The following is a 23,768-nucleotide window of genomic DNA, read 5'->3' as shown; positions in this document are numbered from 1 at the left end:
GTCATCCTGCATATGGGTCCTCATACATCCCACTGCATAAAATAGTAATAATAGATACTATTTTCTTAATTTCTTGAGTATATTTGTGTTATTTAATACTGATCATTTCAAAGCTTCTAAATCAAAATAATCACAAAATCAAAATCACGAAAAAAATGTCTTGAAAATTTGGATTTTCTGTTACTTTATATCAAATAAAAACAGTGTAGTGAATGGGGATTATGTCTTAATAAGAATGTCTGACTAGAGGGATCTTAGGCCATTTTATATTTATATTTTATATTTTTCATTGCAAGTGATTACAATAAACCCATGGGGGATTATTATTCCATCACTTAGCCTGTGCTTAGCCCCTGGGTACAGTTTAACTAGTTAACAGAGGTTTAAGCTGCAGCCCTGTTACCACATAATCTTCTTGAGGCACTGAACTGTTTCACAATGTTAAACCACTAATGTTGTGTTTGCCTAGTTCTGATAAAGACTTAAATGATCAGAAATGTTTTAACTCAATATCTTTATTCTTGGATTGAACATCAGTCTCAGTTAAATATATAAAAAGAAACAGTGACCTCTACTGGAGTTCAGTTTTGTTTCTTTTTAGTACAGAGAATCAGGTTAAGACTGAATCACAGGTACAGTTCAACAGGCTTTAAGGTGTTTAATTGATCATGTGACTCTGACAACACAGGTATAAACATGTCCTAACACTGAAATAGCACTTAAGGCCAAAGACTAATCGCCACATACACATATAATTTGAAAATCTTTGGGCCATAATCTCATGCAAGTTTATAGTTCAATGGTTTCTCCTCTCGTCTAAGCATTTGCCATTTAGGTGTTACTGAGAGGTAAAAAAAAAAAACTTTAAATAACTTCAAATTCTTTCCCATCTTATTTGCTTATCCAACTCATTTATTTATTTATTTAATTTTTTTTGACGAGTTGCATACATTATTACATTGTCCGAATAATGATTCACCAATGATTTTCAGTCCTGAGAAAACCCACATTTGGAGCCTGATCTACCTACTTTTAAAATGTTTAATAACATTCAAAAAGCAGTTTTCTTTGCCAGAGATATGTAGAAACCAAATTACTTCACAAAATGCAACAGAGGACACTAAAAAAGATATTCTTGCACCATGTACATTGCCTGGCCACAAAATAATAATAATAATAAAAAAATGGCAACATGGATTTATCTAAGCAAATAGAGAAGAGTCTCCTATTGGATAATTACTGCATGGGGGATTATGTTTCAGCTGGCAAATAGTTATTTCACCTCATGGAATGAGTAGTTTCTCATTTCTTAAACAACCATTTGGAAAGACACATCCCGTGGTTGTGGAAAAGAAGGATCAAATCATTGGCATTCATCAAGCAGAGAAAACATCCAAGGAGACTGCAGAAACTACTAAAACTGGGTTAAAAATTGTCCAATGCATAAAAAACTGGAAGAATAGTGGTGAACCTTCATCTTCCAGGAAGAAATTCAGTTTGGAAAGAATCCTGAATGATTGTGAGCTGCGATCACTTAAACGTTTGGTGAAATCAGTTCGAAGAAAAACAACAGAAGAACCCAGGGCTGTGTTTATAGAGAAAGTAAGAACATTTCTAATGCCACAATGCAAAGGGAACTCAAGGGATTGGGGCTGATGGACTAATCAGTGAGGATAAATGGAGAAAATGGCTTTAATTTGCTAAGGAGCAAAGATTTGACTCTGGAGCATTGGAAGAAGGTCATGTGATCTGATGAGTCCAGATTTACCCACTTCCAGAATGATGGGCTCATCAGGGTGAGAAGAGAGGCAGATGAAGTGATGCAACCATCATGCCTAGTGCCTACTGTCTACTAAATATAAGATATAAGAAATGCGTGACCTTTTTTTGTGGTGACTTTTCTTTTGGCCATGCAGTGTATTGTCAACAGGAGACATATCTGGAGTGTGTCAAGCCAGACAAGTTGTAGGTCATGTAGCATCAGTACTGTCTTTGTCCTGCAAAAATGTTTAATCACATAATCTGCCTTTTAGCAGTTTTAAAGCTAGTGATATGATCACATTTGTACATTTGTAACTTTTTCAAAGTCGGCTTTCTGAGCTCACACATTCTTTGAACAAAGACAGCAGATGTTGCATTCATTGCTCAGTTTTGCAAAGTGTATATTTCTTTTTTTAAAACATATAAAACTGTATGATGATGACTGTAGTTACAATTTAATTTTTTTTATTAATCACATTATAAAAGCACAGAAAGGGTACTGTAAGTTGCTACAGTAGGTGCAAAAAACAATTTTTAAAACTGTCACTTAGTTTTGATTTAGATGCATTCTTATTTTCTTTTCCAATATAAAGTAGTAGTAACTTTTTAGTTTTTCAATAATAATAATAATGGGATACCTACACATGCAGAATGACTGAGTGAAAAAAAAAAAAAACAAACAAACACAAATACACCCACACACAGCTATACTCTAACCCTAACCATAACCCCACAACTATACACAAAAACCGCACGCGCACCCACACACACACATACACACACACAATCCCGCTTGGGACTCTTTAGGCAACAGATATACGTCCCACCTTCATAATTACGTTATTAAATTCTATTGGCCAAGAAGGATAGAACTTGAAAGACAATTGGCTTTTAACAACTGTCAATCATATCAGAGGCGTGTCCTTATCCCTTCGTAAGGAGAAGCAGAGCCAGCCTTTACAGAACTGTCACTACGGGCCCGGCATTTGCTGGTTTTCTCCTTGGCATCAGAACACTTAACGGTGGATTGAAAACTGTCTACAAGTGAAATGGACGGATCATCGGAACAAATGAAGCCCCTTTTGAGAACAGTAAGTAGCCACAACACCCAATCACCAGTTGCTCCCGAGTTTTATTATATTTCTCTTTGTCCGTGACGTGTTTTCCCTCTTGTTTCCCAAGCAGCAGGAGCACAAGTAAAAGGGATGCTTGAGTCATATAACGGGGAAGCACCACACAGCGAATGCTATTGTTAGCCGGCTTCTTATTCCTGACACGTGGCGGGAATACAGGTTATTTTCTAGTGTAAGGTTAAAGTCAGCGAAAGAGTTTATTTAAAAGTAAATCTCACAGAGGCCAGTTCTTTACCCAGCTATTTAATATCAATATAATTTTGATAGAATTGGTTTTAGATAATGGTTGCTAATATATTAGCCAAACATAGTCATGCATGATTAGATATATTAACGTTAAAGTTTGAAGATGCCTCGTTACATGTCAAAAGTCAACTATAACGTCCGTCCAAAAAAACTAAGTGCTGGAAGCTTATTAGTGTACACACACACACACACACACACACACACACACATATATATATATGGCAACCATGCGTTGCCACTGCAAAGCTGATTGTATATAATCACGTAACCATAACTTAGCATGTCTCACAGTCTCAGGGCTTAATTGTATGTTATTTTATATTTCGTGACCCAGCTACTGAGTTGATAAGATATGCTGGTACATTTACAGTAATAAAGACTAATTTGCATATTTATTGTGCACCATGTAAAACATTGAGATATTTTTGTATAAGGGACTCCGCTTAGTTTTATTGTAAAAGAATAAATAATTATAGTGATAAAATAAGCATACAACTTTCACAGTATTTGTCACATGAGTTGGAGTGCAGTGAGGTTTTAAATAAGTTTTGTGTTGGAATAGACACCTACATCCTGTCTGCTGGGCATAACTTACAGTCACAGATGGGATGATAAGCATCAGACACAGCAGTGTTAACAAGCCCAGAAAAAGAAACTGGTTGCAGAGCTAAGTTTAAAATGTATGCTGGCTGTGTGACATAAGTGGTGGTGTAGTTGTCCACTAATGTGTATGTATATGGACCTACTGTATGTGTACGCTTTTATATACATGTGCACGTGCTGGGAAACTCAATCCCCCTGCCGCCTTGTGAAAAGGAGTTGCCTGATAGCTGTGTACTTCCTTCCCTGCCATGGAAGTCAATATGTTCACTATGTGACATCAGACCCTTTGGATAGTAATTCATAGGCTTGATGCCCAGTAAAGTCCCTATACATACAGTATATAAAAAAAGTTCACCCTCTTTCTTTTCTAAGGTTTCAGGACACATTAAAAAAATCATCTGGTTCTCACCAGGTTTTAAAATTGAATAAAAACAACTTCATATGCACAATGCATGAGATAGGTTATTACACTGAAATAATGTGAAACGGTGTGTAGAAAAACTTAATTTTTGCTGCTATGGCAATTAAGAGAGTAAGTAGCAGCCAGATGATGTTGATCGAATGCACTTGTTTAATGGATTGCCAGCCTATTAAACCTAAAGCTGTGGCAGTTAGCTAGACTAGAGTATTTAGGTGTGTATTAACATAAAACCAACATGAAAAGATTATTCAAAAACTAGAAAACAGCAAAGACTGTTGCTGTCTTAGAGAAATAGCCAAAGCAACAACAACAAAAAACAAAAACAGGAACTAAACCTCAAGTTTATTTTCTTACATACCAGTTGAAGACGCCTGTGTTGTCCATCAGTATCCCGTGTCAAAGTATAATGGCAGAATGGTGGTCGATGCTGATATTAAGCTGAAGTCATAGTCATGTCTCTACAAATGTCCAGCAAGTTCTGAATTATCTCTTCCTCCTTCTGTCAAACAGCTGAAAGATCACTGCTTTCTCTTCTCTTTACTGCAACAAGGAATTGCTTTAAGTCCATTTGAGTCATTAATAATGGTGATAATAGTTGTCGCTAAGAGAAAATCTTGTTTCCTTAGTATACGTTAATATAGTTTTTTGACAAAGTCAATGCTGGCAGGCAGTTAAGAGAGAAGAAGATGCTGAGGCAGGGTTACAGGAGCAGGTGAGCACCTAGAAATAGGACTTAGGTTACATAAGTAATTAAAATGTAATCAATTTCATTATATACCATACTGAAGTGTTTGCCTTACCTTAGCATAACATTGTACAAACTTAAAATTAGATTTTGTTTGGTACAGATCCATGCAAAAATGGACAATTATTTTAATATGTTTTTCTATTAAAATGAGAATTATATTATTATATAAAAATGAACATTAAAATATCACTCATTTTATTCAACATGATAACATAGTTATTTGTCTGTTATTGCAGCTATAAGGATGATGTTGCACAGCAACACGTCTTCAAATCAACATTACAAAAGCCATTAAGTTAATCCTGTATTTATTTGATATCAGTGTGATTTATTATTTTGGATTATAAGATCAAGCTTGTTTATTTTCTATCCCCTCTAGATTACACAATATTACAAATAAATGTCTTATCACAAATGCTAAAGGCTCTTTTCCGGGTGCCTCTCAGGACCACATTTATGTCTCTACCAATTTCTAAATCCAGCCCACCCCCTTGGCTGGTAGTATGTGGAAAGTCAAAGCCCGTATGGGGGGAACATTCTGCTCCAACCAAGAACACTCTTGACACTCAACTTATTCCGCAATATCAGCTTGCTCTATAAACACACAATGATGTGGCACTTATCCTCCTGTCTTTGGCATTTATGAATTTATGAAGTCTAGCAGTGGTGGTGTTTTTACGCTGACAATGCTTGTGAAAAAGATTTCAGACTGTACAGCTGTAAGTAAACGTGTTAAATGTTTACATTGCATGTCAGTAAAATTAGAAAAAGAATGAGTAGGCTTGGGGAGACGAAGCATTTTTTCTCTAAATAACATGGCACCATAATTTAGGTTATCAAAGCTGCATCCGGACAAACCACAAACATCTGCAACAATGTAATGTAATGGCCATGATGCACAGTGATATTATTCTGGAGAAAATCTAACACAGTATATTAGCACAAAAAGCTCATACTAACTGTCAAGCGAGGTGGTAAAGGGCTGAGTACTCATCGTCAGGATGTACAAAAAAGCAGCTTTGTATGGATCTGTGCACTCCACCATGCAAATCTTCAACCTGCTGTGAGACAAACTTCAGAAGTATTATATCTCACCTTTATACACTAAAATGTTCCTGTAAACTTTAGTGGTTACAAAGGTGGGCTTGAGTCTGGAAAACCCGGGTTTAAGTCACTGGTGTGCCAACAAATGTTTACCACTGTGTGCCTTTGAGCAAAGCACTTAACCCCTCCTAACTGCTCCCTGGGTACCAAAACCTTGGCAGCCCACTGCTCTGTAGTACATCTAGAGATGGGTAAAATGCAGAGCTGAATTTACCAGTCAGGATTAATGAAGTACAAATTCTTGTTATTATTAGTTCAGTGTTTCATCTGAGATGTTGATGATTTTTTTAAAATGGGAACTAGAAGTTTTTTTTTGGAGGCATTACAGTGTGACCACACTGTGAACACACACTGGATCTGTTAACTTTTAAGATTTGGTATTAACGTCAGTCTTTTATCCAAAATATATGTGTTGTTTGTGTTTGCTTTTTCAAGGGAGTTTAATTGTTTGGCCTAAAAATGGACATCTTATGTTAATGGTACCATGATATTTGTTTAGCTGAATTTTACCTAAATTAACCCGTTTTTCTTCCGGCTAACATCAGTTTTATGTTCTGGACTTTGGCTCAGTGGTGAATGAACCTGTGTAACGAGTTTAGTTCACATTTCACACTTTCAATGATATTATATAATTTTTTAAATTCCCGCAGGCTATTTGGCCTCCACATAGTACCTCTTTGTGTTTGTTTCACCTACTTTCTTTAAGTATCTACATTTCCAGAAAGAACGCAGCAGTTTAACAGTACCAAAGGCCACGTTATTATAGGCACTTGTTTACAAAGCGTTGGCAAGGCATTAGGAATTGAGGTGGACTGGGGAGTATATGCGTCATTACTTAAAGAAAATGTAGTTTTCAATGTAGTCATTTAATGTTTAATCATATTCACTTATTCATTGTTGGAGGCTGCTCTATACACAAGTCTTCTCAACTTTTCATAAGAAGTAGCCAGCATTTTACTGCCTATCAAGAGAAGCTGTAACTTCAAGGCAGTAGCCAACTTTTATTAACTAGCCAAGCAAATCTGAAGAGAACTTCTGAAAATTAAAAAACAGTTAATCAGACACTTTTTCTGTTAACTGGTTTGAAGTGAATAAAACAGACTTTCCAGAGGTGGTGGTATAGGCTGTTTTGATTCTTCTTTTCCTTTCAGCTGGTCCCTTCAGGGGTTGCCATGAAGAATGTCTCCATCTCCAAGACATTGAACTGATATGCATATTGATTTGGCACAGGATTTAAGCTAGATGCCTTTTCTTATACAGCACTCTGCCTCTACCTTGGCTTGGGACCAACACAAAGAGAGTACTGGTTTGTGCTCCCTTTGGGGCTGCAGACATTGGCTACTTGACTAGTGGTTGTAACAGTAGAAGGAGTAGTTTTGCTAGCCAAAAACTACAACTTGTACCTTGAGGGGGAAAAAAAAGAAAAACAATTATTGAGATCAAGAAAATTATCAAGAAAAGTATGGAAAGATATCTTCAGAAATTACTGTAATCTCTGGAAATATTTTTAATATTATTTAATTTCTGGAAAGATTCCTGTCACATGCCAGTTATGTGAAACTGGAAACAACTGGTGAATTACTTAATTTTATTCTTTGCTTGGACAGATATAAGTTGTAAAGTTTTCTTTGAAACAGGCAAAACGCACCTAAAAGTTAATGTACCATAAATAACTTTGCCCATACACCTTTTCTTAGACTCTATCCACACAGGGATGAGTTTAGGTGATTTTGCTGCAGTTTTTCATTTGGACATTTCCACACAGAACTGTACACACATAATGATTATCGGGCTGTTTTTGTCCCGATTTTGCCCCTTCCCGACCAAGGACGGCAAACGCCCTAGGATCTTAAGTCTTTAAGGTTTTCCTATAAAATGCTCATGTGGTCTGTGGTGTGTTATGAGCAAATTCGTCCCGACAATCGGCCCCCGAAACGGGTCGTAGGCGCCAGTCGGAAGTATTAAAAATGTTCAATATTTACCATCAAATATCTTCACGTATGTGCAAAGTTGACGAGTCCTGAGTTGTGACTCTGTGGATTGTGACGTGGAACAGAATGTAGCCAATCAGAGAGCGAGCTGACTGACTTTAAAAAAATCCTTATGTGTCTATCAGGCCTACGAAATAATCCCTCCAGTATATTGACAGAAAACCATGTTCATTAAGCAAATAATTTATACTTATAGTTTAAAAAAAGTGTATTAACACATTTTTTTAGGTTCTAAAATGTATGTATCTTTATTATCTATGGTTTGGTTTTGAGCTGATGGTGTCATGAGCCATGACTGAGAGGAGATAAGGAGGGAGGCCTCAAACACAGGATGGCAGGAGACAGGCAGGTAGATTTAACAAAGACTATTTTAAGAAACTAGAGGCTCTTCAGTGGGAGGATTAACAAAGTCCTTGAATCCAGACTAAATAAAACTCATTAGTCCTCAGAAGACCAACAAAGGCAAAGATAGTAAAGGATCTGCCAATGAGCAAATGAAACCATGGAGTGTTTATGATGAGGGAGCTCATGACTGAACAAGAAGCTGGAGTCATAATCAGCAACTTAAGACTTGTGACATTAATAGGAAGTAAGCTGAATTGAATACACAAGGGGGCAAACTCTGTAACAGGTGCCCTCAGTCTGGTCCCCTGCAGGATTTAGATGTTTCCTGCTGCAACACACCTGACTCAGATCGATGGGTAATTAGTAGACTTGTGCCAGGCTTGATGTCACGCTCTGCACAAGTCAGGTGTGCTGCAGCAGGAAAATTTCTAAAACCTGCAGGATACCCGCCCTCGGGGACCAGAACAAAGTACAAAATTGAACAGGAAGCAAGATTAAAACAAAATGTTAGTTAAATCAGAACACCAAATCCTCGCATACAATGAGCCAAGACCACGCAGAGGAACAGAACAGAATAAAAAATCATGAAATACAGAACCTGAACTCAAGAAAACCTAACAGAAAAGCAAGGTACTTCTTACAAGATTCTAAAGTAAAAACATCATATTGTTTTAAACCACTTAAAAACAAACAAACAAAACAATTTGGAGACATTTTTGCCTGTTTCATTCAGTCGTATGGTGCTCAGTTTAAATCACAGGAAGCCTCAACTCAATGCCAGCTCAACCATTAGATGTCACTCTTTCTGCTGAATTACATAGAAGCTTTATTTAAAAATAAAGCTTCTATGTAACCTAGAATTAAGATAAAAATATTAATCATATTAATAAAATTATTAATATGAGTAATATTTTTATCTTGGTTTCACATTTGCTTTAATGATTTTGTGGTTAATCTCATTGGCACTCATACTGGCTGTATATAGATAGTTATTCACAGGGTAACTGTGGACAAGGACACACGGGGTTTCTGTGAATTAACAAATAGACTCTTTAATTAACTGCTCAGGTTTCGGAGATGTGATCTTTTGCCCTTCTCATATAAGAATGCTTGTTGTGGATAGGAAAAAAATGAGCCATAGCTCTTTGTAATATTACTGTTTGCTGAAAGACAAGTCCAGCCTTGAAGCTGTGGCAAGGATTGTGAATGTCAAAGTCGAAGATGCAGGGGCTTTTCGGAATCTTAATGAATACACAGGAATCCGTCCTTTTTTCAATTAATTACACCCTGCAAGGAATGCCGATCCCACACGTGCCGTTTTTTTTTTTTGTCAGTGCTGGGGGTGGCTCTTCATTTCTGACCTGAATACCTTCGAAGCTAAGGATTTGTATGTCCTCCAAATGCGTATGTGTGTCCTCCATGTGATAGTGTGCATGCGTGTGTTTTAAAGCTCTTGGCTGGGTGAATGAAATATTCATGGTTCCATGGTGGGATTGGCTGCTGTGCAGAGAGCGGGCTGACAGGGTAGAGCAGAGCACTCTGTGTTCTGAAGCAGCTCGCTCCCTCCCTCTCACCCTCCCTTTGTATAAAGAGATGAACAGAGGGAGAGGGAGCAGACGAGTGTGTCCCTGTCACTGTTCACGCTTAGCTCACAGATACAGCATAGGCAACCGTCAGAGAGAAGGAACTAGCTAACATTCCTCCTGCCTTTGCTTTGTGGATGTTTCAGTCTAAATGGATAAAAAGAGCACAGGGGAACATGTGCTCACGGTATGTCTGCTCATGTGCATGCGTGTGTTGATGTGTTTGTGCGCCTGTGGTCGTTGTCGGCACTTCAACAGGATCTATTAGCTCTGCATGCACGTTAATGCACTGTTTATATTAGTTGGTCAGCTTGGGCTTTTCTACAATGGAGTGTTAATGAACAAGATAGGTGGTCAATGCATTTGGCTCAAATAAAAAAAAAAAAGCAAGAGGTGTGAAGATGGGAATAGTGTGAAAGAGAAAGTGAGGTGCTGTTACCTTGCTGGACATGGCCTCTAGAAATTTAAAGATTTTATCTTTTTTTTAAAGATTCTTTTTAATGGCCCTCAAAACAGCACGAGAGAGAGAAAGCCTTTAGAGACAGTTATGGCTGCTTAAAGGAGCGGGACAAGGATAATGGGAGGGATGAGAGGAGTAAAAAAAACATGACAGAGAACAGAGGTGGTAAAATGGGTCTGTCAATGTATCATAAATCAATGAGCTTGTTGTTTGCAGAGATAATATATTTTAACTAAAGTAAATATAATTAAAATGCATGTTTTTATTCAAATGCAAAAGCTGATTTGTCCAGAGTGGGAGAAATGAACAAGGAGGGAATGTTCAAGGTGGCTGCATGCACAGAAGTAAACATTAGTCAAAGACAGAGAACACAATTACCACAAGTTTTTTGTATTTATGGTGGATGTATGCTTGAGATACTGCGTGTTTGGAAGTTTTGATGACACTCAAAAATGCTGCTAGAATATCTTCCAGGCTCTTTTAATAAGATCATTGAACTGCAAGTCTCAGAAGATATTAGATACAGCAGAGAAGTTTCTGGCTGTGCTATGCCTTGGCCAAAGGTAATTAGGCTCCAGGGTGGTAAATAATTCAGTGGCAACTCAGCTAAATACAGCAATATATTGCTGCCTTGTCATTTCTGATTTCTATCTCTGTGTTTACTGTAGTTTCACAAACCTGGTCATCAGTATTTGGTGTGAAAGTACAGGATATATCAGGACTGCTTGATTATTGTAAAAAATCTGAATCGTGGTTATTTGGTGGATGTTAAAATTAGAGGTGCACAGATCCGCCTTTTGGGGTTCTGATCCAATTCTGATATCTAAAATTGAGTATCTGCTACTCCCAAGATTTTCTGATACTGAATCACTTTGCATCAACGTTATTGTGATTATCATCATTATTGCTTTTGCTGTTGTTGTGTAAAGTTTCATTAGGCTCTAGTAAACCACATATCAGAGCAAATGATAAACTAAATTAAACCTATTTAAATGTTCATAAGAAAAAAACCTTCTAAAATAAATCGAAGGCAATGTTTGTAGCTGCTTCATCATCTTAATAAAAACAAAGGTTGTTATAATTTAGCAGTAACAACTTTTTTAATGTTTAATTTCCAAGGGAATGTGTTGAAAGGGAACTAGGATGTATGTGAATAATCTGGGAACACTAGTATTTGCAGGTCTATCAAGAGGACTTGTGGTCATTGAAGCTACTGTTCCATCTGGCCAAAATGTCTTCATGTAGCCGATTTGTAAGAACTTTTATAATGTTCAAAATGCTCCACAGGTTTACGTGCATTAGTGAAAGCATCGCTAACAATGTGCTGTAAAATAAGCCTGTTCAACAAGGCTTCATATGCATAAACATATATACATATATACATATACATATACATATACATCATGGCCAGCCCAATCTCCAGAACCCCGTTGAAAATCCCTAAAAATGACATCAAAAGGAAGATGGAATGTCACAAACCATCAAGCAAAGCTGAACAGTTTGATTTTTTTGCAGAAAGAGTGGTGGAGAGTTACCCAGCAGCAGTTGAGCAGTTGGAGCAGTGGCCTCTTATTTATTAATCAGTTTTGGACAGCTGCTTCGTAAATTTGTCCCAACAACAGCTGGCTCTGACACGGTTCCAAATGTTTATTTGGGTAACACCACTACTACAAGAAGATATGCCTGTCAACCAGAAAGTTTACTTTTCTCAAGGTATTTTCACGGTGTGTGTCTCGGAGTACAGAGGGTGCTCCCTGCCAACCAGCTGTGGCTGCTTGGCTCCAGTCTCTGCAACCAGACAGCAAGCAACCCTGGTAAGAGATTTTTGTCTGGGCAGAAAAAAAATAAACTTTGACAAAAAATTTTTAAATGTATAATTTTGAGAATTAGGTAAATTTTTTGCAGAATAATAAGAGCAAGAATGGGACTTTCTTAGCCTCTATACTAAAAATGTGAAATAAAAGCTATTTGCAAGATTAAACTTTTATTTTTTATGGTAAATAACTGACATTATCCACATGTTTATTAATCCTAAAAAACAAAATCATAAAATAGGTAAAGTAGTGGGTTGTAAAGTGTGTGCTGCTCACATTTTGGTGGGTAAATCGATTCTTGTGTTGCTTCAGGGAGTATGCTGATCCTAATAAAGGATAGTGACAAATATTGCCTGGTTAATGCATCAAACACAAGGAGATATAAGAATTATTTTTACACTAATTAGGCTTGAGATATTTGCATTTTATCAAATCTAAATTTACTATGTACAGGTTGATAATGCTTTTGTCTTGTCCTCTATTTTGCAAATATCCAGTCTGGATCCTGTGTTTTGTAGTTGTATGATTATAGATCAAATTAGTCTCTTGTGGGGGTATACTGGCATGACTCCTTACTTAAAGCGGAGTCACTTACCTTAACTGATTTAATATCACAAAAGATTTAAGTCATGAATATTGTGTAACGAGATTCTGCTGGAATTGAGGTTGTGGTACAGGAATACTGGTCTTTGAATATACAGCTGCATCTTTTCCATCTTATGAGCTATTTTTGGCAAAACGTGTTCAGGGTTTTTGTGTTCAGGCTTTTTTTTTTCCCCCCAACAGCTTGGAGAGATGTCCCAAATATGAAAAGAGCTAAGTTTTATTTTGGCTCATTACAAACCAATAGTATTAATATTGCCCACATATGAAATGAGCTGCTCCCTGTGGGATCCTCTTCTAATAAATATACACTACATTCATCACTTAGTATCTGTCGTTTATGTTTCTAGACATTCCATAATCTGATTTTAATTGGTTTAAAATAATTAATAACGTTCTCTTTTGCAAAGTGCATTGTTTGTTTGTTTTTAGACCCTTACACTATTTAAAACAAAGAAATCTCAGTTATGAGCTGCTATTGAGATAAGAAAGACTTTCTGAATTTACCAATTTCTTTAGAAATTATGATGGCCATTTCTCACAACTTTTTAGACCTATGTGGACAAAAATATTGGAGAATATAGTCTTTACAAACTATTGAAAGTGTTACTTTATAAAGTAATGGATTACATTTCAAGGTATCGAATTGTACAATGTTTGTGACTTAATTACAAATACCTGTGTTTACATACTGTACACAAATTTACACAAAAAGGTTTGAAACGCAGTCATCATGTTTTATTGGACAAATGTCCTTGTAAATTTAAATAGTAAGTACAGTAAATGTTTTCCTGCAAGGCGGAAGGACACATGCTACAGCTGCTCTGTACTCCCTAAGATTCATGTGAACTGTAAATCCTCACTTGTTTATAAAACCATGCACAATTATATTAGTAGCTAAGCTGCTGCCTAAGCAAGATAATATCCTCATATTTACCCCCTCCTACATTAAAAACTCCTTTAGTCTTTAAGTCTGCAGACATGGTATGGAAACTGTAGTAAACACAAATGTTTGAACTTTCTAAAAATGATTTTCCACATGATGTGTTGCCATTTAGCATCTCTTAAAAGCACACAATATGTCAGTCTGTGTTTATTAGCCACTTTATAAATTATTTATCAAGTCTTACTCTACTGTGGATGCTTCATCAGCATTAGCCAGCTGGATGAAATTTTAAATTGACAGGACATTTTTTTAAATGTCAGCAGATAAAACTAATGTTGTTTTGGGGATTTTATAAGTTGCTACCACTTTTTTTGTTTAGTCGTCTTATGTTTATCCTAGTATTCTACCTAATTATACACCAGCAACAAAGAAATATTGTGGTTTTGTAGTGTCACAGCACAGTTTGACTAGGTAAGGCGAATTATGCACCAGAGTCAATGGGTGCATCTGGTTCCTCTGAACTCAGTCTAGAGGTGACATTGTGTTTCCTGGAGACATTGAGAGGTTTCAGATCACAACCGCCTACCACGCTAGGTGTATTTTTTCAGTGGAAAAGAAGACGATTGTAATTTATGTTTAAAATTCAAACAAATATCAGTTTATTCATTTCTATTAAAATCATTATTCCTCATGCTTTTAACATCATGTCTGTATGTGTTTTCTGTTGTAGAATTTAGCAGCTATTTGTCCTCCTGCTTTGAATCAGTCAGGCTTGTTACTGTTTCTAAACCAGGCATCAAAGAACCATAATTATCAATGACAGGAGGAGCATTTTTGATCACTGGATGCACATTGGAGTAAACATGAGGCAAGGCAATTGCCTGTTTTTTTTTTTTTTTTCATACACACAGCCAGAGACACATCTGGCTTCTGTCAACAGTCCTTTATTCATGGCAGCTTTTCTTACTCAGCTGGCAACTCTTCCCTCCTACAAGCCCTCCCTGCTGATGCTGGCCATTTATGCCCTCAAAGCACAGCTGTGGTCGAGCCACAGGGGTTTATTTTTGACAAAGCTATGCAACAGGTTGCATCATGTGCCCTTAGATTGTACCAAGCAACACGGGGTCGAGGACACAACACACTTCAACATTAGCTTATACTTAACTAAATTGGCATGACGACAATGTGCATAGAATTCAGGATTTAGGACTTTGGCATGCAAACAGGCGCTAACGGCACAATTAACAGATTTTGTTAGGTGGTATTTTAAGAAGCTTAATGATAAAAGTAACTCTTATAAAGCATGTTTACTAGCAAAGCTTGCTAGCAAAGTACTTGCCTTCCATCCAAATGAAAGTGTGGTCAGTGGGGATGACTGGCATGTTGGGGCACACAAGTCCCTGACATCATTCTAGTATCGTGTATCCTTCTAGCATGTGGCCATCATCACCTTTTTGTTTCCATTCTGTCCTGCGTGGCAACAGTGGCTCTACGTGATTGATTTGGGGCATTGAAAGGATCCTCCAGTTGTTGATTTTGTAGCATCAGCGTGTTTTTCCATCACTGTTATATTCTATAGAAGAACTGATGTCTCATATCATCGGTCTAGTGTTAAAACACTGTCCTAAACAACAGTTGTGTGTGGTGTTTTTTACAATACCGTCCAGTGTTTCCAAATGCTTGTCTTGTTGACAACTCAAAGCATTTTTACGTTACAAGCCTCACACACACACACACAGCACTTCATAAATGCGCCTTTGCAGACTGTGCTGTGCTTTTTAATCTATCATACACAAATTCACACAGAAGTGGATGCATCACAGACCACTTAAGGTGTCTTGTGCAAGGACACTTCAACATATGGTCCAGGGTAGCTCGGGATCAACCCAGGGATCAAGTCAGGGATCAAGTCAGGGATTGGCAGATGACCACTCTTCCTCCTGAGCTACAGCTGCCCCCCAAAACAAATTCGAGCTCATGTTGTTCCACTGCTGCTGTGACTTCTGTTTCACTCTGCAGCTCAGTTTTTATTGTTCCCTTTTTAATTAAGTAGACTTCATGCCAGACTAGCCCTGGATTTTCAACCATGGTGGTCCCAGCGTTTCCCTTTAGTCCCTTCCCCAGCCCCTGATGTAAGCGGCCCTTTGCTCTGTCCCGGCAAACATTCCAGTTGTGCTTTGCTTATTGGATTTGGTGAAGAAGTGGAGTTTTCTTTTTTGGAACAAGATGTCATGAGAAGGAACAAATGAATTCTGTTTATTTTGTTGCTGTGACCCAGTATAACATCTGTAAAAGTTTTTCAGTTTTTGTGAGACACACATGGACTCTCTGGACATGTGTCTGTGCTACATGTTTAGCAAAAATCCTTAACTGTGTTCCTGTTGCAGACATAAATGCTCTTACTTAGGATCGGTGAATTTAGACTATTCCTTCCAACAAGGTTTGGATAGAGGAATTTCGTAAGTTTAAAGCTTTTGTGTTCTCAATTAAACAATTATTTCTGGGTTTATTAAAGGGATTAAAAAATATCAGCATGTGTCTGCTGTTATTTATCCTAGCAGCTTTAAATTTCCTCTAAATTGGATCTGCCCATCTCGAGATGCTTCCATGACGATGATATCAGGCTTATTAGTCACAATAAGGTCATAACCCCTGTTTTAATGAGTGTAGTCAGCCTCTTTGAGTTGCTATGAAACTTGACCTTTATGGCAGGGGGGAATAAAATGAATATATTTTCCAATACAAACTAATTTGTTTGTGGATCACATCACATAGTTGAACCCTCATAAAATATCTCAGTGATACATTGCTGCATGATATCATACTTGAGATTGTTAGACTTGTCTGATCTTTTTTGTTTGTTTGTTTTGTTTTGTATTTTAAAAAGGTTATCAAATATGCTTAGCATGTAGTCCATGTTTGCACATATGATGGGCTATGCAGTTTCTCTTGACTACAGTGGGTTAAATGATGTGTAAAGGGACCATAAGCTATGTACAAATCTGAGTTATCTGATTTATTATATTTATGGCCTTAAACACATTGATAAGGAGTAATTTGGGACAGAGTAATATAGTAATTAAAGCACAAGAAGGACATGCTACCAGCTTAAAAAAACCTGCATATTATTTTCTGAATCTTTTATTGTTTAGAGATGTGATTGAATGAAAAGGGTTTAAAGTCCATGTAGCAGCTGCTTTTAACGTTTGACTTCTATTTCTCAGAAAGATCTAGTCATACCAGGGAGAAAATTTAGTTTCTAATGAACTACATGGATACGTTTATAGGGAATGATTTTTCTTTGAGAGTTTGTATAAAATAATAAAATTTTGAATGGCAAATTTTAATCCTGTTATCTTTTATTTTCTCTCTTTCTCGTCATTACAAGGGTTTGGATGAGGAGGCAATAGTTGACCATGGAAAGACCAGCTTCACCACTCTCTCAAACTATGAGAGAGATGAGTTGGAAAGTAAGTTTAAAGCCACCAAAGCTGAAATAGTTTATTATCAACTTGCTTTTTTGGAGAAAACTGCCTTTTTTTGTGTGGATCTGTATCATAATTCTTCTTCCAATAATACAGTATATTGATTTTATGACATCCTTTGAGCCCTTTTCTCTCTGTCCTGATAAACAGATTGATTTTTCCTCTCTATCCTGTGTCATCCCATCAGTTTTTTCTCTCTGTCTGTGGCTCTTTACTTGTTAAAACCCACGTGTGTCCCTTATGTCTTCCTCTGCGTCCTGCATCTTGGTGTCATTCCTCCGGGTTCCTTCTCAAATCAAAGAGAGATGACTCAGCTGTGAAAAATGGGCATTGGCAGAGCGTGCAGGGTGAAGATAGGCTGTTCTCATGTCTGTAATCAGTTCTGCTGTGGTAGTGCTAAAATTAGGGCAAGTAAATAAAACAATGAGAGAGAAATAGAGGGGGGAATCAGTTAAATATTGTACTATGGTTCCCTTCAAGTAGGTATATTTGTGTATTCTAAAGAAATGACAAGAAATTACTTAACTTCTGTGTTGAATGTTGGTGTTTCTGATTTATCTGCTAATGGGGATGTGACAGTTTCTATTGCTTTCATTAATGTTTTATTAAGATTTGGGATTTAAAAAAATAGTGATGATACACTAAATATGTAGTACCTTGGTTTATTATTATTGATACATTTTGGAGAATAATCTAACTTGGTTATTCATTTGTTGGTTTAATTGTTTACTTAGATAAAATAAAAAAAGATGTTTCATTAACATTTTCTTAAATATAAAATGTTCACATTTAGCCATCAGATTCTATATATAATTTCCTTTGGAATGTGTAATGTGTATAAATATATCTATACAGCTTTATAGCTGGTAAATGAAATATGATGTTTCTTTTCCAGGCCACAGAGCAGTGTACGTAGGTGTCCATGTTCCTATCGGAAAGGAAAGCAAACGGAGGCATCGCCACAGAGGACACAAACATCACCGAAAGAGGAAAGAAAAAGACACAGAGGATGGAAAAGATGATGGCAGGGAATCCCCCACTTATGGTTGGGCTTTTCTTTATTATTTCCTTACACTCAATTGGTGTATTACTGACTCTAGTTTCTATCAAACATTTTGTCACCTTTCTACTTTGCTATCTGTAGTCTTATATTCTATTCCTCAATGCAGTAGCTTGCAATGGCTATTTTTGAGCTCATATTTACCTAGAGACACTCAGGCTTCACATAGTCAACATACAAACTCCACTGCAGTTTAAAATAGATAAACTGGAGCAGATAAAACCACAGTAATAGAGTATTAGTTTTGTTCCAGTCAGTGAAAATCAGTATTGGTTATTTTACAGAAACATTAGTAGAGCCCAGCGAAGAGCTGACTATATGGGATGCAGGCCATGTATATATTTGCAAAGAAAGTTACAAAAGTGAAATTTAATCACAAGTAGCAACTTGACTGGCATGTGGAGGTGCTTTATAACATCAGTTATAAACTGTCATGTCAACACCAGATTTATTCAGCCCCTGATAGTACTTTTTAATTATCCAAAAACCTGTAAAATAGATTCCTATACTTTATATAAATTTTTTTGTCTTTTCATTGCAAAGGGTTCTTTGACGTTAATCCAGCAATGAATAAATAAATGATTGAGCTTATGGATACAGATGCAACAAAGCCTGTTAAAAGACTTACATTACTCAGAAACAAGTGTGGTATGGTGGTATGGTTTAGAATAAGATCTCACTTAATGGTCGGGTTTCCAAGTAATAACATCACTTTGCTGAAGCCTGATGTATTTCTTCATATTCGAGCTCTAAAAAAAACATTTTGCTGCAAAAGACACTGAAGGCCACTGTGAATGAGCGTCTGACAGATTGAAGGCTTTGACATTTTAAGCAATATGTGTGTGCACCTTGTGTGAGAAGTTGCATCATCATACATATATAGCTGCAAGACATCAAAACCCAAACAATATTTAGAATTCAGCAGAGATGCGCCTGATGATGACAAAAAAAAAAAAAATCACAATACCTACTTTTTTTTTTTTGTCATAATGTACCATATCTACTTTTTTGTTGTCTCTCTTTACTTCCATACATGCCCTGATATTTAACTGGACATGAAATCAAAAATCTCTCATTCATACTTCGGCTCATAGAGTTCTCAGCATTGACCTAACCTTCTAATATAGCAGATAGAGGCATTACAGTGGTGGTAACACTGGCCTCTAACCCCATCGTGTAATCTCTCCTGCTTCAGAACAGATCAGTGGAGTTTTTACTGGCTAGCCACACACACACACACACACAAGTTGTAAGACAAATCCCATAGAATTATTTCTTTTCCCCCCCTCTGTAAATTGGACATTTTTTCACATCTATGTTTAGCTGAAGCTACAAGGGAATTGTCACTCCAAAATTAGGCCTGTAATGCTGGGATGCGTTTGAAATTAATGCACTGACTTAAAATTGCCCTTGGGAATTATCTTTTTAAGACACAGAGTTGTTTACATATAATTTTCATCACCTAAGTACAGTTTTTGTTGGAAGTTGTATTAACAATACCCAGCTTGCACTGTTTTATTATGCATTGGTTTGTAAGGAGCTGTGGAATGGTGTGAAAAACTAACACTTATATTAACCTTTTGTCCACTATGTCCAGACACACCATCCCAAAGGGTACAGTTCATCTTGGGAACAGAGGACGATGACCTCGAGCACATCCCCCATGACCTCTTCACTGAGATGGATGAGCTCTCCTTCAGAGATGGAAGTGCCACTGAGTGGAGAGAGACAGCCAGGTTAGAAAGCAAGTGAATGGATTAACTACAGGAAGAAAACACAGAACTACACTGAATATAGATTTAGAACCAATTCACAAATTAGAAAAACTATTATTATTTTTTCATACATGTTGTTTCTGTTTGGCATAGTTGCCATGCGCCATGTTTCTTCAGGCTTCTGCCCTGACAGTGTTTTAAGGTTTTTGAGAAAGCAACAGGATGTGAGTTTGGTTGCTAAAACTTTAGCCAGATGCTCAAAAAAATGGCTGTTTTTCTTTAAAATGTACTTAAATGTACACAACAACCCTAACCTTAAGAATCAGAATGGTATTGACCCATGTGATAGCTAAAGACTGGTTTTATGTTGGTTTTATATGCAATTAGTAGTCTTCGGTATTATAATGCATTTCTGTGGTAGATTTGTAGGATAATAATATTAACTGGAAATCCCGATTAGGATTTGCACTTGTTACTATAGCATGAATCAATTAACCTCAGTGACTGTTTATCAGTACACGTGTAAACAACTGTGAACTTTGCTTCCAGCATAATTCCTTGCTTTGAATGTACTTCAGGATGTACAACAGGATTGGCAGGGAATTGTCCACATTGCTGAAGTCTGGTCTCATACATCTGTTTATTGTAGCTTTCTGAATCTGCCGTTAACTCTCAGGTTGGAGATCTAAAGAGACAAAAGCTGTGTTCATACAGGGTTGTTTTGCCAGTTGTTGGAAGATAGAAATGATAATTGGGACTTTTTTTTTTTTTTTTTGTCTGGCATTTGAGAGGTTGTTTTTTTTCACACAGTAAATGCCAGATTCAGAGTATGAGTCATTAAGTTCTCTGTTTGTCTGTGCTCTAAAAGAATATTTTTAATGAAGAGGAATAACTGGACATTTTTTATTGATTTATTTATTATTTTATTCAGCTGGCATGCAGCTCTTTTTATTGTAATTGTTTGGATTCAGGTAAAACTATTGTCTGCTTTGTGGATCCTACAGATGGTTGAAATTTGAAGAGGATGTGGAAGATGGCGGAGAAAGGTGGAGTAAGCCGTATGTGGCCACATTGTCACTTCACAGCTTATTTGAACTGCGTAGCTGCATACTTAATGGCACAGTCATGCTGGATATGAGGGCCAACAGTATTGAGGAAATTGCAGGTAAATTTTAAAGTACTCTTTGAGATTCAGGACTTGTTATTACAATTATACTCTATACCTTAAATTATATTGTTGTAAAAGAAAAAAGTAAAAAAAGAGATTTAGAAAACAAATATTTTTAAAATCAGTTTTTTTTCTGTGTTTGTTTTCATGCTGGTGTTTTTGTGTGACTCAGACATGGTGATAGACAACATGGTGGCATCAGGTCAGCTGAAGGAGGATCTGCGTGACAAGGTGCGGGAAGCGATGCTGAAGAAACACCACCATCAGAATGAGAGAAAGCTCAGCAATCGCATCCCTCTGGTGCGCTCCATTGCTGACATAGGCAAGAAACATTCTGACCCACTCTTGCTTGAAAGAAACGGTGAGATCCTACAGCGCACTCACATTTCTTTTTCTCCATCCGTTCCACCACCGGGGAACTGTTCTAAAAAATCCACTGTTCAAATCCCTTACTGCCAGCGTTGGAGTTGGATGGTAAATGTGAGTAAAATTTAGAGAATAATCTCAGTCCCCTTAGTGGAAGAGAAATTTGGGTGCTAATAAGTGTGCTAACCTGTATGGCTGGCCTGGCTTTGGGGTTTGAATTGACGATTGTTTCTGCATCTCATGGTGGCATTGTGCTTTACCTGAAATTGGAGTCAACTTTGTATTCATTTATATTCTTTTATTTGTTTGTTTTTTTTATTTTTTGAATGAGCATGGACAAAGAGAAGTGCACTGCAAGAATCTTAGGTGTGCAGCCTAAGTTGTAAAATGAATGAGAGGTCACATTCTCCACTTCCACAGCTTGTTCTTCTTGTTGGGCTGGCATTTTTATCATCAACCTGCAATGCAAAATATCAATAAACACATGACTTAACAGAGGCTGGTTGAAGCAGTGGTTGCAGTTTGAAAGGTATTTGAAAAAACAGAAATGTGAAGTATTTATGACTGGTCTGTTTGTGGTATAGTACTTGTTTGCTTAGTGCACTGACATCATGCTAACTCATCCCTTTTCAGCATGCAATCCTTTCTCTGAACTCAGAGCTGTGCCTCTGCTCAGTCATAATGTGTGATTGGTTTGTTAGAAGTTGAATATAATGCATTTTCTGGCCCTTGCAGATCCTTCTACATTCCTCACGATTCATTCTTGCTGTCCACTGTGCACAGCTATGCTTATGCAAGCACAGAACTTTCTAGCTACACCGCTGCCACGCTCATGCTGCCCATCTTTTCTCACTCTCTTTCCTTTAGATACCATCTGTGTAATTTACCTCTGCTTCATATGTTACTCTCTCTGTTCCAACCCCTCTTCCTTTACCCTCTCTTTATCCTCCTTCTATCTCTTCTCCTCTCCTTTTTTACCATTGTCTCCTCTGTTAGGAGAGGGCCTCTCCTCTTCACGTCTCTCTCTCCACAAGCCAGGGTCAGCCTCCTCTGTCTCCAACCTGTCGCAGAGACGGGAGTCAAGAGTCTCCATCCTGCTCAACCATCTCCTGCCCTCCTCTTCCTACAACAGTGGGCTGTCCCCAGGCCACTCTCCCCTCAGCACTCCTCAAAATACCCCTTCATCTTTTCGTCGTTCCACTCAGAGCCCTTCACAAACCCTTGGCGCAGGTCTCGGCCCCCAAGGCATCCCAGAGGTGGTGGTATCTCCTCCTGAGGATGATGGCGCGCCAAACTCTACAGAAGAGGAAACAGTATCACCACAGCTCGGCCGGCGAGCATCCTCGGCATCCCAGAACATTGAGCTGCTGTCGTTAGAAGGCAAATATCTGTGTAGCCTGCCAGTGTGAGTCACAGCTTGAACAGAGAACACTAGCACTAGCATGAAAGCTCTGCTACCCTCTTAACCTCCAACCTTGCGCCCATTTCATTAATAACCCACGGCAAGTCTCACTTGCATTTGTATTTTTCCAAGTTTTTGACACTATTCTCTGCATCATTATTCTGTTCCCTACTCTGTTTCTGTCAGTACTGTATCTGCCTTTTACTGCCCTTGAAATTCTTTGTGCTTTTTCCAATTCAAATGTTCCTCTACACATTCCTAAGCATCTACGCTTTGCTTGGCCATGTTCCCACTTCCTTTACTGCTGTTGCATGGCTACCTCCCAAAATGTTTTGCTCTCTCCTTCTCCCAGACTGTGTAATCATGTGGTGGTTTATTTTTGCTTTAGCTTACCTCATCATACATTACTTACTCATTTCCATGTAAAACAAGTCAGAGATGTCCTGATCTGGTTTATTTTCATTTTTAGCCACTGATCACTCTTTTATCCCATCTAGGGTATCTTTTGGATATATGTTCAGAATGAACATCACCTCACAGAGACAAACTTTACAAAGCCAGTACAAATGGGTTTAACAACTAGCTATATTCACAGAAAAAGTTTAAAGAGTTTGACTGCTTTCCAATTATAGTTCAGTGCAGGGTCATGCATGAACTATGTTGGCTAGATTTTATAACTCAGAGCTTTTCTGGTTTAATTTTTACAACCTCTCGCCTTCTAAGGGTGTTTGAATCTGTTTAAATTGTCTTATTAATTGTCCTGTTTGGTGAGAGTTTATTGCCTTTTTGAAAGGAGTTAATACTGTAAGGTACTCTCAGATTAAGAAAGCATGGGGCATCCCTACTTGTCATGCCCTTTTGCTTTTGGAGTGGT

The 23,768-nt window shown here is 37.5% G+C and overlaps 1 protein-coding gene across 5 annotated transcripts in view; it reads left to right on the top strand.

Annotated features, from left to right (window-relative positions):
- The first annotated feature begins 2,702 nt into the window (after positions 1-2,702).
- The window catches only part of LOC121656755 (sodium bicarbonate cotransporter 3-like), a 46,585-nt gene continuing 25,519 nt past the window's right edge, over positions 2,703-23,768 (top strand). For 2 of the 5 annotated variants that reach the window (XM_042011858.1, XM_042011855.1), the window contains exons 1-7: positions 2,703-2,852; positions 17,087-17,168; positions 18,079-18,228; positions 19,841-19,979; positions 20,963-21,123; positions 21,299-21,487; positions 22,489-22,872. In XM_042011858.1, the coding sequence (XP_041867792.1) occupies positions 2,811-2,852; positions 17,087-17,168; positions 18,079-18,228; positions 19,841-19,979; positions 20,963-21,123; positions 21,299-21,487; positions 22,489-22,872 (1,147 nt within the window). In that variant the 5' untranslated portion in view covers positions 2,703-2,810. Of the gene's footprint in view, positions 2,853-9,975; positions 10,123-17,086; positions 17,169-18,078; positions 18,229-19,840; positions 19,980-20,962; positions 21,124-21,298; positions 21,488-22,488; positions 22,873-23,768 lie in introns of those variants that run through there. The other 3 variants (XM_042011859.1, XM_042011856.1, XM_042011860.1) reach the window with 3 other exon arrangements.

The sequence above is a fragment of the Melanotaenia boesemani genome, chromosome 17 (genome assembly GCF_017639745.1).
Source record: "Melanotaenia boesemani isolate fMelBoe1 chromosome 17, fMelBoe1.pri, whole genome shotgun sequence".
NCBI lineage: Eukaryota > Metazoa > Chordata > Actinopteri > Atheriniformes > Melanotaeniidae > Melanotaenia > Melanotaenia boesemani.
This window is presented reverse-complemented; position numbering and strand designations above follow the sequence as displayed.